This window comes from Psammomys obesus, unplaced genomic scaffold (genome assembly GCF_907164565.1).
Source record: "Psammomys obesus unplaced genomic scaffold, mPsaObe1.curated_primary_1811, whole genome shotgun sequence".
In the NCBI taxonomy this organism is placed as follows: Eukaryota; Metazoa; Chordata; class Mammalia; order Rodentia; family Muridae; genus Psammomys; species Psammomys obesus.
Window position 1 is genome coordinate 5,807,823 of NW_026596440.1, and position 14,840 is coordinate 5,822,662.

The window sequence follows — 14,840 nt, forward strand, 5'->3', positions numbered from 1 at the left end:
AGCCATTTGTCTGTGCCAGCTAAGACCTGACCCTCCCTGGAGCTCAGAGTCTGGATGGGGACTATAGGTGGTAACCAGTGACGTGACAGTCTCTATTATGTTAATGATTTTGGTGATAGGCTACAAGGTTGACAGTTTCTGGTGCCAAGTTGATGTGACACTTTCTTCTCTCCAGGCTTGGAAAGCACTAGGGCACCGTTTGTATGCAGTTCAGGATTGCCATGGTTAAGGACAGAAGCAACCTCCACCCTTGGGTGGAAGAGCCCACCTAATCCCTGCAATCCCCGTAATTACCTGTGGAGAAATCAGCCGGGGAGCCCTGTCCAGGCTATCCAGTTCTGAAGGACGGGTCCAAAAACATCCTGGAGGCCCCACCATCATTACCCTGACCAGGAAATGCTTTATCTGAGACCAGACTCTGGTGGATTACCAGCACCACCTAGCAAGTGCCTAGCAGGGTTGATGATGGCTGAGGAGACTGAGGAGCCTGAAGGTTCTGAGGAAGATGGTTGTAGGTTTCCTGCAGACTTGAATATCAGGAAGCCAACCAGTTCCTGCCTGGTTTTCTGGAGACATTTGCTGTAGTGGCTGCTACTCCTAGGTGGCTGTGACCCCAAAGGGGATATGAGGAGCACGAGTCTCCTAAAGATGGCAGCAACAGGATAGGTTTAACCTCAGGAACATGGAGGCCAAATGGGGAAATCTACCTGAGGGGCAAAAGATGTCCAACTGCTCAACCTAGGCCATTTCCTCTCAATTGCTATGTAGCCTCCACCTGTGGCATCTGTCATGGGGTAGAAGGGTTTGTCATCCAGCATTCGTACTTTGTTACCCTTGTGTGAACTAGGAGAGTCCGTAAGATAAAGACACTGGCTTGGTGTGGCCGAGTTCTATCCTGCTCTTGGCCTTGGCTCTGTGTACATGTGCCAGCTTTGGGTGGGAACAACTTATCCCTAGAGGGACTTGCTCATCATCAGCATTCTCTCATCCATCACTAACTGTGGGTGGCTGTGAAGATAGATCTTTACATTATCCCAGGTACCTAGGAAGAGGTCCACCTAGGGCAGTGATTCTCAACCTTCCTGGTGCTGAGACCCTTTAATACAGCGCCCTATGTTGTGGTGACAACCTAACTATAAAATTTTCATTATTACTTCATAGCTAATTTTGCTGCTGTTACAAATTGTAATGCAAATAAATCTGTGTTTTCCGATGGTCTTTGGGGGTTGCAACACACAGACTGAGAACTGCTGATAGCTGTTCCTATAGCAAGGGTCTTCAAGCTTGCAAGAAACCAGTGACCACCCTGATCTCATGGGGCCTTGCTGTGGGGGTGGGGTCCTGGCCCCCTGACTCCACCCACTTCTCCAGATTTTCTCTTTGCCCCTGGGGTCCCTTATGGGCTCTGATATTCCTGATCCTCTTTCCTTCCCACAGTCTTTCACCTGTCCCACAAGGTCACCAGTGTTGTCCCCGAGAGTGCCCTGCTCATCGTTCTGGGCCTGGTGCTGGGTGGCATCGTCTGGGCAGCTGACCACATCGCCTCCTTCACTCTCACACCCACGCTCTTCTTCTTCTACCTGCTACCCCCCATTGTGTTGGACGCTGGATACTTCATGCCTAATCGGCTCTTCTTTGGAAACTTGGGCACCATTCTACTTTATGCTGTCATTGGCACTATATGGAATGCAGCCACGACAGGATTGTCCCTCTATGGTGTCTTCCTCAGTGGCCTAATGGGTAAGTCTATGGGTGAGTTCAAGTCACTCTGTGTAGCCAAGGTAACAGTGCAGATCACAGATATAGAAGGGCTGGGGCTAAGGGTGCTGGGCAGCATCTCTGTGGACTTAAGTGAAGAGCCTGGTATGTATAAAAGGGTTCAATCTACAATTAGCTTCCTTGGGACATCTGTAAGGTAAAGGCTTCTGTGTCATGTTCAGAACAGATGTGTGGCCACACAGACATCAGGGGAAGTAGGTATGCATAGGCAGCTATTATTACTCTTGTCACAGTTAGCAGAGTGGTGGGAACCCGCTGTTCAAGCCCCATGGGAGAAGGAGGTGAACGTGCTCCTAGCCTCATCAGTGAATTGCAGAGTTGAGCACCCCAAAGTCTTGAGTGGTTTGGTGCTGTTTCTGCTCTAATATGCTGGTGGTTATTTTACTTAGCCTTGGTTACCTCCCAGGAACACCCACCCCTCTGTGCTGAATCTTTGTCCAGCTGGGGGACAGCCGGGGAAGCCTGAACAGATGTAAGTAGATGTTCACAGGAGGACTCAGAGAATTCACTGAGAAAATGATGCCCTAGAAACCTTAGAGACCAAGGAGAAACAGGGAGCAATAAAATCAAGAACTATCAATTACTTAAGATCCTATCATTTTAGGGAGCCCCCCTCCTTGTCCCAGCCATCCATCATCACTAAACAAAGACCTCAAGGGCAAGGACATGCCTGGCTTCTAAAACCATGGGCACCTTGCTCTGAAGTGGGTACTACTGGTCACATTGGTGATGTCATAAGGTAATTTGGATCTCAGATGCCTGGCTGCCTCTGGCTTCTGAGTCTAGAGAGATGTCTTGAGATATAGAGCAAAGACTTCTGGATCACATGCTAGCCCTCACTTGACAGCTCTGTCACCCATAAGATTCCAGCATGCGATGTTCCTGGAGTTGTTTTTAGGGTACATGGAGAAGGCTCTAACTAACTGATTTATGATGTAAGCATAGGCTTTTAAAAACAGTTGGTTGAATCTTGGCAAATGTGCTTACACAGGAAATTACATGGTCACCAAACTCTAGAGCATTTTAATCTCCAGGGACATGCCCATCTTCCAACCATGCCATAACCATGAAAAATTGTTACACTGCAGTGTCTTTTAATAACCAGTATTATTGTATATCACTGTCTGCAGTTAGGGTCACACTCTCATAATAGACTTAGGATGTTAGTTTGTGCTCCACCCTTGGGACGTACCTGGCCAAGGTGGACCAGAAAGATCATCCTCATTCCATGAGCTCCATTTCTTTTGTGACTTTGGCTGATGGTATGCCCACATTTGCCTAGGCAGCAGTCAGTCTATGTAGAGAGGAGCTCAAGGCTGGGTCGCACCCTTACTGGAAGGTTAGCTCCAGGCACAGGGAAAATGTGCTACACTGCCCAGGCAGCGAAGCCATTCCTGATCAGTGGACTGAACATCTGCTGGAATCCAGCTTGTTTCTGGAATACACTCTGGGTCTGCCAAGATTCTAGCCGAGAGGCTGGCCCTGCTGTAGCATTCCAAGGCTGGCCCAGAAGCTAGTTTGCTCTGGAAAGCTGGGCAGGGCTTATATGATGTGGCAGTTAGGTGTGCGGTCCACTTCTGAGTGGAAAGTCCAAAAGGCTCCGGTACTAGCTGAAGACAACAAAATTTAGTAATCGCAGACATATGGGCTCAGGTCACGACAGAGACCGCTCTGCCCTGTGTCCACTACTCCTTCCTGGGGTACTTCCCAATGTTCATTCCTTGGCCTTAAACGATGGCCAAGGAATCTGCCCCAGATCCAAAAGGAGAGTGAAGCACCATGTTGGTGAACTGTGTAAGCCTTACACATTCTGGGGTGTCTGGCTGTGAGATCCAGTCTCTGAGCTCCTGTTTGTCGCTGGGTAGCCTGAGAAGACTTGTGCCTTGCCTTTATTCCTGAGGTCTCTGACCTTCCAGAGAGCTGGGAGATGTGGAGAGAAGGAACCACATGGCTAGCGCTTGTCCCACGGTCTGCATATCTTGCAGGTGAGTTGAAGATCGGACTCCTCGATTTCTTGTTGTTTGGTAGCCTCATTGCTGCTGTGGACCCAGTGGCTGTGCTGGCTGTGTTTGAAGAAGTGCATGTCAATGAAGTCCTGTTCATCATTGTTTTTGGGGAGTCGCTGCTGAATGATGCAGTGACTGTGGTGAGTGATGGTGGGGTTCCTGGGGGGTGGCTACAGAATACTTGACTTGCTTGGAGGCTCTAGGGTACCTTGCCAAGTGGGCATTAACCATATGCCTCGAGTAGATAAGCTAGAAAGGGGCCACTATCTGAACAGGGCCTGCCTTTACAGCCACGTTTGTAATCTAGGATGTTCAGCTCCTGCAGGGCATGTCTGTCATCCATTCCTTCTCTTTGGTGCAACAGCCTTGGGGTATGAGTTGGAGGAGGCACAGCTCTGACCCTCTTCTGGATCCCTAACTCACTTTCATCTGATTTCTCTCTTTTGCAGTCTTAGGCCCAACCATTTCATGACTTTGGCAGTAATGCTGCCCTGTTGAAATCCCCATATCTACACCCCCTAGAGCAGAGGTCTATAACTTTGGATCACATTTGATATTCCCACTTCATAAGAAACAAATGGATGAATAAATGAACAAATAAAGTCTTACAGAAATTGCATTAATCTGCTGGGCCCACCATAACAAAATACTACAGAAGCCTGAAGCTTAGACAGTGAGAATTTATTGTCTCCATGCTAAAGGCTGGAGGCTGAGAACCGAGCATGGCATCTGGCTCTGGAGGCCTTTTTCCTTAGCCTATAGATGCTTTCTTCTCTCTGTGTCCTTGCATGCTCATCTATGTGTGTCTATGTGTTTCTCTCTTCATATACATCAATATCTACCCTATTGCTCTCATTTAACCTTGACTACTTCTATGAAGACTTTCTATGAAACGTCTACACTCTGAGGTGTTGTGGTCAGGACTCGACATTTAAGTGTAGGGAATACATTCAGCTCCTTCATGAGTCAAGATTCCCCTAATGGCATCTGGGTTTCTCAAACCCGTGCAGTGGGGTAGATAGGGATAAGGGGTCCACAAAGATGGGGTTATGATCATCCTGGCAGTGAGAAGCATGTTCAGGAAACATGAGCATTGCTGCTGCTTTAGCGCAGCCCTGTGGAAATTTCAAAACCTGTCCCCAGATGGAGTACAGGTCTGTGGGAGGGGATGAAGGGTTAGCTGGTAAGAATGGACCCAAGCACTTAGCTGACACCTGAGGAAGTGTGTTTGGTTTCTTCTGCCCTCTGAAATTGCCCATGTCTTATTCAGGAACACAGTAAGGTGCATGGTATCAGGTTTCTGTTTGTGGACTCTGAGGCCCACCTGAGACCTAGCATGGAGCTCAGAAAGTCGCTCTCTGCCTTCCCGAGCCACAGTGGCCCTGAGCACTTCCCTGTGTATGTAGTTGGGTGAGCTTCCTGTGGACTGAGGGGTCCCTCCTGCCCTCATGGTTCACGCCTCTTCCTCCTTCCTCCTCACAAAGAAGCGCAACTCCACAGAGGGCTTGCTGAGGACTCAGTGCCCACCATGGCTGTATCCTAATGTTTCTTAAACCTGCCTGTAAGCACACAGAACACGAGTTGGAGACTGGGCCTGTTTCCTGGATCTGGGACACTCACTTGTCTGCATATCCCACCTGCTGATCACATCCCTCTGAGTCTTGTTGACCATTGTCACCTTGTGCTGACTTTACAAGTGCTTTTAGCTGCTCCAAGTGTCAACTCTGGGGCCCAAATCCAGGAAAGAGGGGACACCGGATAGGGAGGAGTTGGCGTGGCTGCAGGGCTGACTAGTTGTGTTCCTGTCTTCTGTACCCTTAGGTCTTATACAATGTTTTTGAATCTTTTGTGACGCTGGGTGGTGACAAGGTGACCGGTGTGGATTGTGTGAAAGGCATAGGTATGTATTGGGAGTGTTCCTATCTGGCTGGTTCCTATTTGACCATCAGATATAATGGTCAAAGAGTAACTGAGGCTAATTTCCTCTCTAGAATGGCATCCCTGTGGCCTCTGCTATCCTGGGGTCTCTAGCCTATGTCCTAATTACTGCCAGGCTAGGTTTCTTTCCCAGACCAGCACACAAACACTACTGGATGAAGTCCGTGGGGAATCCTGTGTACTCTCCTGAGAGGGATATGGACAGTCAACCCAGGTCTCCTTAGCAATGACAGATGGACAGTGTATAGGGACACAGGGTTCAGACCTTGCTACTGACCCAAGTCTGCAGGGCTATCAAGGTAATGCTCCCTACCCTGGGTCCTGTCTCCTATGTACCACACCTCTTCCCTCTGCCTCCTGCACTAAACTTGGAGGCCAGACACTCTCGCCATAGAGAGCAAAGTTGCCTTATTTCCTAAACTTTTGCATTGCTGTGAGTAGTTACCAGGATCTCTCCATGGGGAATGACTGGCCAACCCAGTCAGCTTCACTCACCACCAGCCACAAAGGACCATTCATTCCTTTCTCTCACAGTGTCCTTCTTCGTGGTGAGCCTAGGAGGCACTCTGGTGGGTGTTATCTTTGCCTTCCTGCTGTCCTTAGTGACTCGCTTCACCAAGCATGTGCGCATCATCGAACCTGGCTTCGTCTTTGTCATTTCCTACCTGTCCTATCTGACCTCCGAGATGCTGTCCTTGTCAGCCATCCTGGCGTAAGTGCCCCTCAAGAAACAACCTTCTGCTGTTAGCTAGTCTGGGTAGGTGGCTTTCCAGCTGGTGATGTGCCAGAGATCCCCTGCATCCAAACTCTGGCAGTAGGTGGACAATGTGAGCAAAGGATACCTTGGGCTCCTTGCCATCATCCTGGTGAAGGGGCTGTGAGAATGAGCCCATGGTCCCTACCTATTGTCTCCTGGTGAAGGGTCTTTGAGAGTAATCCTGGTCCCTGCCAATTGTCTCCACCTTGGAGCATGAATTTCAAGTCAGCATGTAGCTGCCACCTCCATGGATTTCACAGTTGGGTAGAAATTCATTGGCAGGGGCAAATAAGTCAATCTAACTTTTTGTTTTGTTGTTTCAAGACAGGGTTTCTCTGTGTAGCCTTGACTGTCCTGGACTCGCTTTGTAGACCAGGCTGGCCTCGAACTCACAGAGATTCACCTACCTCTGCCTTACAATCTAATTTTCTTTTTCTAAAATAAGAAGTTGCTAAGTCATAAGAGTTGTCCTTGGCTAGACAGGTACCTGGTGAGAGGTAGGTGTGCTATGGCTTGTGATCCAAGAATGATCTATCCAGAAAACCTGCCGGAGCCTCTGCTGCCATGCAGCCTCAGACAGGAGCCTCCTGACACCAGCGTTGGCCCCAAGCTTCTTAAGCTAGTATGACCTGGTCACCCCTCAGTTACCAACAGGCACACACAGCTGTGTGTGAAGGCGGTTCCTTCACTGGGACTCCATGTCTAGCCTTAGAGCAAGAAAGCAGCTAGGTAGGCCAACCTCAGGGTATCAACCCTCTGGAAGAGCAGGGTTCGCCCAACAGAGGACTGGCCACTGTAAGCTATATCTGCTGCGATGCAGAGGACTGCAATGCCACCCGAGAAACTGGAGACGGTGGGAGCTGGGCCTGAAAAACATCTGGCCTGAGGGATCAGCCTGCCTGAACAGAGGCAGGGAGACCTCACACTGCCCTTCCTCCAGCATCACCTTCTGTGGCATCTGCTGTCAGAAGTACGTGAAGGCCAACATCTCAGAGCAGTCAGCCACCACGGTGCGCTACACGATGAAGATGCTGGCCAGTGGGGCGGAGACCATCATCTTCATGTTCCTGGGCATCTCAGCGGTGGACCCCCTCATTTGGACATGGAACACGGCTTTTGTGTTGCTGACGCTGGTCTTCATTTCTGTGTACCGAGCCATCGGTGAGAGTTAGGCACTCTCGTGGGAGTTTCTGGGGTCCGTTAGTTTAGATGACAGATTTGAGGGCCGCCAGGGCAGCTCGCTAATAAGTCCAGAATGGGAGATAAAAGCCGGGGTGAGTGCAGCATTATCGCTTCATTCCATGGAGGGCCTGATGAATAGTGTCCCTGAGACAGACCCATTGCTCAGCCTTCACAGTCAGCCAAGAAACAGAGGGGCAAAAGGCTTTGGGAAACCCTGAGGTGTGGCCTAGGGGGAGCAGCCATGGGCCTGAGTGACCTCTTGCTACAGGTGTTGTTCTGCAGACCTGGATCCTGAACCGCTACCGCATGGTGCAGCTAGAGACCATTGATCAGGTGGTCATGTCCTATGGCGGCCTGCGTGGGGCGGTAGCCTATGCCTTGGTGGTACTTCTGGATGAGAACAAAGTCAAGGAGAAAAATCTGTTCGTCAGCACCACTCTTATTGTGGTCTTCTTCACGGTCATCTTTCAGGTGTGGCTCAGCTTACCCAGGGCCCTGTCTTGGGATGTCCAAACTTTGATCCCACCTCAAATAAGCTGGCCCTGCCTCAACCCTGCAGGTTGATTGTTTCCAGATTCTACACTTTAATTGGTTTTTATAATTTTAGTAACTAGGAGCGTTTTGTAGGTTTTCATCTGGCCCCACAGGGGACATAGCACAATTTGTCCTAAAAGTGCTACTTGCGGCCCAGGAGTGATGAGAGGAGACCTAGTTACATTCTGACTGCTGATTGGTCAGGCCCTGACAGGCATGTACTACACCTTGGTCAAAGAGACTGTTGGAGGTTCTGATGTTCACAGCACAGGGGCTTTGGGGCACCTTTTTTATACGGTAGTGCCAATGGATTCATGGGTTCCCAGACTGTTTATAGTGGAAGAAGAGATCTAATGTCTGTCTGGCTTGGGCTTAGAGGGCCCTGGGGGTACGGGAATCCTGCCTGGCACTAGAATTAGGGAGGCTGTCTTTCAGGGTCTGACCATTAAGCCCCTGGTGCAGTGGCTGAAGGTGAAGAGGAGTGAGCAGCGTGAGCCGAAGCTCAATGAGAAGCTACATGGCAGGGTAGGGAGAAGGTGGAAGGGCACAGTCGGGGGAGACGTGGTCCGGGGCTAGGCAGAGGGTGAGGAAGGATGACCAATTAAGTTTTTTTGTTTGTTTGTTTTGTTTTTTGTTTTCCCCTCTGAAAGGCTTTCGACCACATCCTCTCAGCCATTGAGGACATCTCAGGACAAATTGGACACAATTATCTCAGAGATAAGTAAGTAGCCCAAGCTGTAAAATTCTTCCTTCTGCCACTGACTTCTCAAACATAGAACTGTGGGTCCCACAGATGCAGGAAAGGCCACTAAAAGCATGGGAAGTTGTGTTGATTGTGATACCACAATATAAGAACCACAAAACACAATTTCTGGAGGAGCTCTGTCTTCAAAAGAGCCAGAGACAAGCTATCCAGGTCCTAGGCTGGTTCTGAGGTATATATACATATATATGTTGGGGAGAATAATGAACAGAGGACAACATACGGACACTTTGTTATGGTGCATGAACCCCCATTTCCAGGCTAAGGGCTTAAGTGTGCATTAGACCCTCAAGTGTGAGCAGTTGAAAAACAAAGTTAATGATAACAGAGAGGACAGAACATTCAACAAACCAGGGACCTGAATCTTATTCCTGATGATCTTCCCAGGCATATAGAGAGACACCCTTTTACTGACCAATTAATGCTAAACTTAAATAATGTAGGAATTAAAAATCAGGAAAATAAATCACTTCCCTCTTTTATTAACGGAAGAAAGATTTAAAATTATCTTGTTCATGAAACAGAAGTAACTGGTATGTATTTATGACAACATAAAGTGATACTTAGAACCGTATGACTAAAGCACTTATTTCACACTTGTTGGGACCTGTTTTGAGATAATTTCTCAGAGTCCATGTGAGCCTGCAGAGTTAACCTGAATAGCGTACCTTGGGCAGCAATGTCTTGGTAACTGGAACTATGGCCACTGGTATCTTGACATTGGCCTGTCCTCAAAAGCACCTGGAGGGTCAGATGGCCACTGGAAACATGCTCGTTTTGTCACTTGAAAAAGAAATGGCATATAGTTCCACTGCCAGCCACTGTCAAAAATAGGAGAGATCAAGGGTGAGACCTGAGGTGGCATGATGGCCTTTCACGTTAAAACTCACTTTCAGATTGTTCCAATAAAGAAAACCCAGGATAGTCCTTTGTCTGCCTGTTCTGACCTTGTTCTTTTCACGTGGGGCAGGCAGTCCCAAACTCCCAGTGCTGATATGATCTTTTGTCCCTTAGGTGGTCCAATTTTGATAGGAAGTTCCTCAGCAAAGTCCTCATGAGAAGATCAGCTCAAAAATCTCGAGATCGGATCCTGAACGTTTTCCATGAGCTGAATTTGAAGGATGCTATTAGCTATGTGGCTGAGGTACTGGAATAACCCGTGTATCCCTCTGTTGAACCTGGGGGCTAAAGTAAGGCAATGGACGTGATCTAGGGCTTAGGCGGAGAGTGGTGAGGGACTCGTGTTCTCTGCCTGGAGAGCTCACTGCACAGTGCGGCACAGGCACAGTGACTGTCTAGATACTGTGGCTTTGGAAGAACTGAGGGTCTAGAGGTGAATGAATGCCTGTATTTTCCCTTAAAAGTACAGAAGATGTAACTGGATATGAATCTCCAGTCTTCAAGGCTCTATAGGCAGAGTGCATGGAATCTTATGTAAGAAGTGGGAAATAGTAAGAGCTGGAGAGGACAGGAACTCCACAAGGAGAGCAACAGAACCAGAAAATTTGAACACAGGGGACTTCCCAGAGACTCATACTCCAACCAAGTACCATGCTTGGAGATAACCTAGAACCCCTGCACAGATGTAGCCCATGGCAGTTCAGTGTCCAAGTGGGTTCCATAGTAATGGGAAGAGGAACTGCCTCTGACATAATCTGATTGGCCTGCTCTTTGATCACCTCCCTGTGAGGGGAAGCAGCCTTACCAGGGCACAGAAAAGGACAATGCAGCCACTCCTGATGTGATCTGATAGACTAAGATCAGAAGGAAGGAGAGGAGGACCTCCCCTATCAGTGGACTTGGGGAGGGGCATGTGTGAAGAAGGGGAAGGGAGGGTGGGACTGGGAGGGGAGGAGGGAGGGGCTTATGGGGGGGGGGAACAAAGTGAATACAGTATAATTAATAAAATAAAATAATAAAAAAATATATTTTTAAAAAAGTACAGAAGAGGTTGGGAAATAGAGAATAATGGGCCCAGGTCCTCTACCTATTGACACATATACTTGTGTCATATATATATGTCATATATATATGACATGTGACACATATATATGTACTCATCAACAAATTGGTAGATCCTTTCTACTGGCTGACTACCTTAAGGAGCAGCCGCCTTACCTGTGCATACACAGAGTCATGGCTGATACATGTACACCCAAATGTATAGTAATGTTCACATACATATACATGAATACTCACATCCTAGATACATGCACACTAATACACATACATACATACATTCATACATACTCATGAACAGACATGCATAGATACAAAAGACATACATGTATGTACACATTCATACCAACTCCTTCAATGACACATGTGTGACTATCTTGTGGCCAGTGCATTCATGACCCCTGCACTCCTGTCTGGGCCCCATGGTACCCTTTATAAATAGACATAGATCCCAACCAGGCACCACATGACCCCATGGCCATTGCCACTCAGAGTAATACTGATGTGCTCAGTCTGAAACGCCTCCTCTCTTAGGCAGAACTTATAAAAAATTCCAACCTTTTATGTCCCTAGGTGACCTGGTCACCAAGACATTGATGGAGGATAAGAATGAGGGGGTGGGGGACTGAGGTCACTTGTCACTTTTTCTCAGTCTTTTAAGCAAATGTTTAGCTCTGACTTCACACTCGCCAGGGCCCTGAGCCTCACTTCTGTTCCCCATTGCACCAGCCAGAATATCTTGAGCTTTGCACTATCCTTTCCATCACTGTTGGAGAAATGGTACTACAGGGTGGTTTGTCCATCTGTCCTGCATCACCTTGATTCTTGTCCTCTACCCTTGGATTCCATTTGTCCAGGAACCCAACCATCCTGTCAGCTCCAAGCCTCTGTCCTAGGGTCCCCTATCTTCTTCTTTCTTGGTGTCCCCTTAGGGTAGGGAGTGCCTGGCATCACCAATGATATGGAGCAGAGAGCTTCCCACACCTGAGGAGTTTGAGTGACAGAAAAAGAACACTGGGTTGTTTGGAAGCAAAAGACCGAAAGCCCCAGCCCATACCAGTGAGCAGTGATAAGCCAAATACCCTGGAGTGGGAAGTCCTGGTCAAGTCTCAAGTGTTTCCTCTGTCACCAGAATATCCAAAAAAAAAAAAAAAAAAAAAAAAAACTCCCACCCTCTTCGAAGGGCTCCCAAGAGAGCACTTCACAAATTATACGGTGCAATGATGAATTGACATGGTTAAGAGAGGAACACCTCTGATGGGCCACCACCCTCCCAGCTCTGGCACAAGCTGTCCCTTAGGGACTCTACCTGATTTTACTGTAGTCTGTGAGACTCAGAAGCCTCTTACTTTCCTGATTGAAGCCCCCAAAAGAAGACAGCTTTCTATTCTCTGGTGATTCTGCTTCCTGCCTAGCTCTGTTCTGACTTGCATCTAAACTAAAGCCTATGGGTTGAGGCTCCAGTGGGGGGAAAAAACAACCTCCTCAACCTTCAAGTGTGAGTAGTATACTCCAGATTTTTTAGCTTTCTTTAAGAGATTCTGTTTTCTACCTACTGCTCTGTCTGCTCAACTTTTAGTTCTGCTCCTCTCAAGAGAGGCTTTGATGGCTTCTATATGGGCCTAATCCTGTGTAGCTAGGATTAGGTCTTACCCTGCAACTTGGACCTTGCTGAGCCGTGAGATGTCCCTTGTCGTTGGACAGGTCTCAGGAAAGCTTAACTTCCCTGGGCTCCAGCTCTGCCTCCCACAGCCCAGAGGCCCTTGAGTTTGGTCATAGGATCTTTTGACATCTATGTGGTAGGTACTGCCTAAGGGTCATATGAGAGTGCTAACAAGTCTATGTCTCCCTTGTAGGGAGAGCGCCGTGGGTCCCTGGCCTTCATCCGCTCCCCAAGTACGGACAATATGGTCAATGTGGACTTCGGCACACCTCGCCCATCTACTGTGGAGGCATCTGTCTCCTATCTCTTGTATGTGACCAGTTCATAAACTTCCCTGGAAAAGTACACTCCTTAAAAGCATTTCTCTTGTTACCCTTAAGCCTACTAGTTCCTGTTGCAGGGCCTAAGGCAACTGAGTGAGAAAAGTGTGAGTGGACCAGGACAGGAGAAGGATACAGAAAGTTGCTTGCACCCCCACCCCCATCTGTGGAAGCACATCCTTACTCAGCAGTCAGCAGGACTGTGATTGCGAGCACTTTATTAGAGAACAGAAGGAGGGCGGGAAGGGATAGCAGCAGATTCCTGACATGGCCCACCATGTCATACCCTCTGGCCCTGGGCAGCTGATGGCCAGTTCTTACGATGACGGCTGTTCTAGCTTTCTAGTGCTGTGAGCCTCAGGACTCATAGTCGGGCTGTGGAGGGGGACTGCTGTTACTAGGGTTCAACCTTAAACAGAAATCTAGAAGGCATCCTGAGAGAGCATCTGAGCAGTCCCGAGGCAGGGAGGGACCACCGAGTCTCTAGGCAGGGCAGGAGACCTCTTTGCAGCTATTCCCCTGGGCTCAGTGTTGGTCCATGCAGGAGGGAAAATGTCAGTGCTGTATGCCTGGACATGCAGTCCTTGGAGCAGAGGCGGAGGAGCATCCGTGACACTGAGGACATGGTGACCCACCACACGCTGCAACAGTACCTGTACAAGCCTCGGCAGGAGGTGAGTACCATGGGATGTGTCGCCCAGAGCCTCCTATCCCGAGGGGTGAGCCTTTGCCATCCCCTCGTGTGCTGTGGCTGGTGGATCCCAGCCCCACACCCAGAGCAACCTCTGCCTTCTTCTTAGATGAGGGGTCTACAGAGATGAGCTGGAGGCTCTGTGACCCACCTGGGCCATACAAGGCTCAGCTGACTGCTAGTTGCTTCCACAGTACAAGCATCTGTATAGTCGGCATGAGCTAACACCCAATGAGGATGAAAAGCAGGACAAGGAAATCTTTCACCGGACCATGCGGAAGCGCTTGGAGTCCTTTAAGTCAGCTAAGCTAGGCATCAACCAGAACAAGAAGGCAGCCAAGCTGTACAAGAGGGAGCGTGCACAGAAGCGGGTGAGGAAAGGTGGGGTCAGTGGTTGTTGGGTGGGCTCCTGAATACCAAGAAGGGTCAGGGAATCCTTTGTAGTCCTGCTGGCCAGGAAAGCTGCCAGGTGAACAGCCTTTCACCAGAGCAGAGACCCTTGGGATTTAGGACAGGAGACCAAGTCCCTGCAAATTAGGGGCCCGGGTGTGGGTACATCTATAAGAGCTCATGCTTGTCCACAGAGGAATAGCAGCATTCCTAACGGGAAGCTGCCTGTGGAGAACCTGGCACACAACTTCACCATCAAGGAGAAAGGTAAGAACTGCTTCTCTGAATGTGCTTGACTCAGGAGGGGCCCCTGCCTTTACCCGAGGCTGCACCCAGGATTCCGACTTGGCCCTCCATGCACCCTTTGGGTGGGGTGAGGGGTGCCTTTAGGCTAGGCGCTCTTAGTGCTTTTCTCCCAACCTCTTGTTGCTGCAGCCTAGAGAAGCACTCCCCCTATGGGAAGGACAGACAGTTCAGTGGTTAAGAGTGATTGCTGCTCTTCCAGAGGACCCAAGTTCAGTTCCCAGCACTAACATAAGGCAGTTTAAGTCACCTGTGACTCCAGTTTCAGGGAATCCAATGTCCCTCTTTTGGCCCTCTTGGACACCCAACACACCTGCGCACCCATACACACACACTTTAAAAGATAAGTGACCTTTCTCCATTCCTTTATGTGTAGGCCTTAAGGTTGCAGCCCCAGTAGACCTTCCCAAATACCAAGAATGGTTGGGGTCACAAAAGGAAGCACACAGGAGTTGTCAGGCCTTTGCATAATTGGCCCTAGTCACTTGGACACTGGGCTATCTAAGTGTTGTGAAAAACCACGTGTGTGTGTGTGTGTGTGTGTGTGTGTGTGTG

General features: G+C 48.9%; 1 protein-coding gene across 2 annotated transcripts in view; it reads left to right on the forward strand.

Moving 5' to 3' along the window:
* The window catches only part of Slc9a3 (solute carrier family 9 member A3), a 47,078-nt gene that overhangs the window by 27,698 nt on the left and 4,540 nt on the right, over positions 1-14,840 (forward strand). For both annotated transcript variants that reach the window (XM_055598040.1, XM_055598041.1), the window contains exons 2-14: positions 1,438-1,740; positions 3,765-3,925; positions 5,607-5,685; positions 6,258-6,435; positions 7,421-7,641; positions 7,931-8,133; positions 8,632-8,721; positions 8,847-8,917; positions 9,974-10,103; positions 12,775-12,890; positions 13,446-13,575; positions 13,787-13,963; positions 14,177-14,249. In XM_055598040.1, coding sequence (XP_055454015.1) covers positions 1,438-1,740; positions 3,765-3,925; positions 5,607-5,685; positions 6,258-6,435; positions 7,421-7,641; positions 7,931-8,133; positions 8,632-8,721; positions 8,847-8,917; positions 9,974-10,103; positions 12,775-12,890; positions 13,446-13,575; positions 13,787-13,963; positions 14,177-14,249 — 1,932 coding nt within the window. The remainder of the gene's footprint in view (positions 1-1,437; positions 1,741-3,764; positions 3,926-5,606; positions 5,686-6,257; positions 6,436-7,420; positions 7,642-7,930; positions 8,134-8,631; positions 8,722-8,846; positions 8,918-9,973; positions 10,104-12,774; positions 12,891-13,445; positions 13,576-13,786; positions 13,964-14,176; positions 14,250-14,840) is intronic.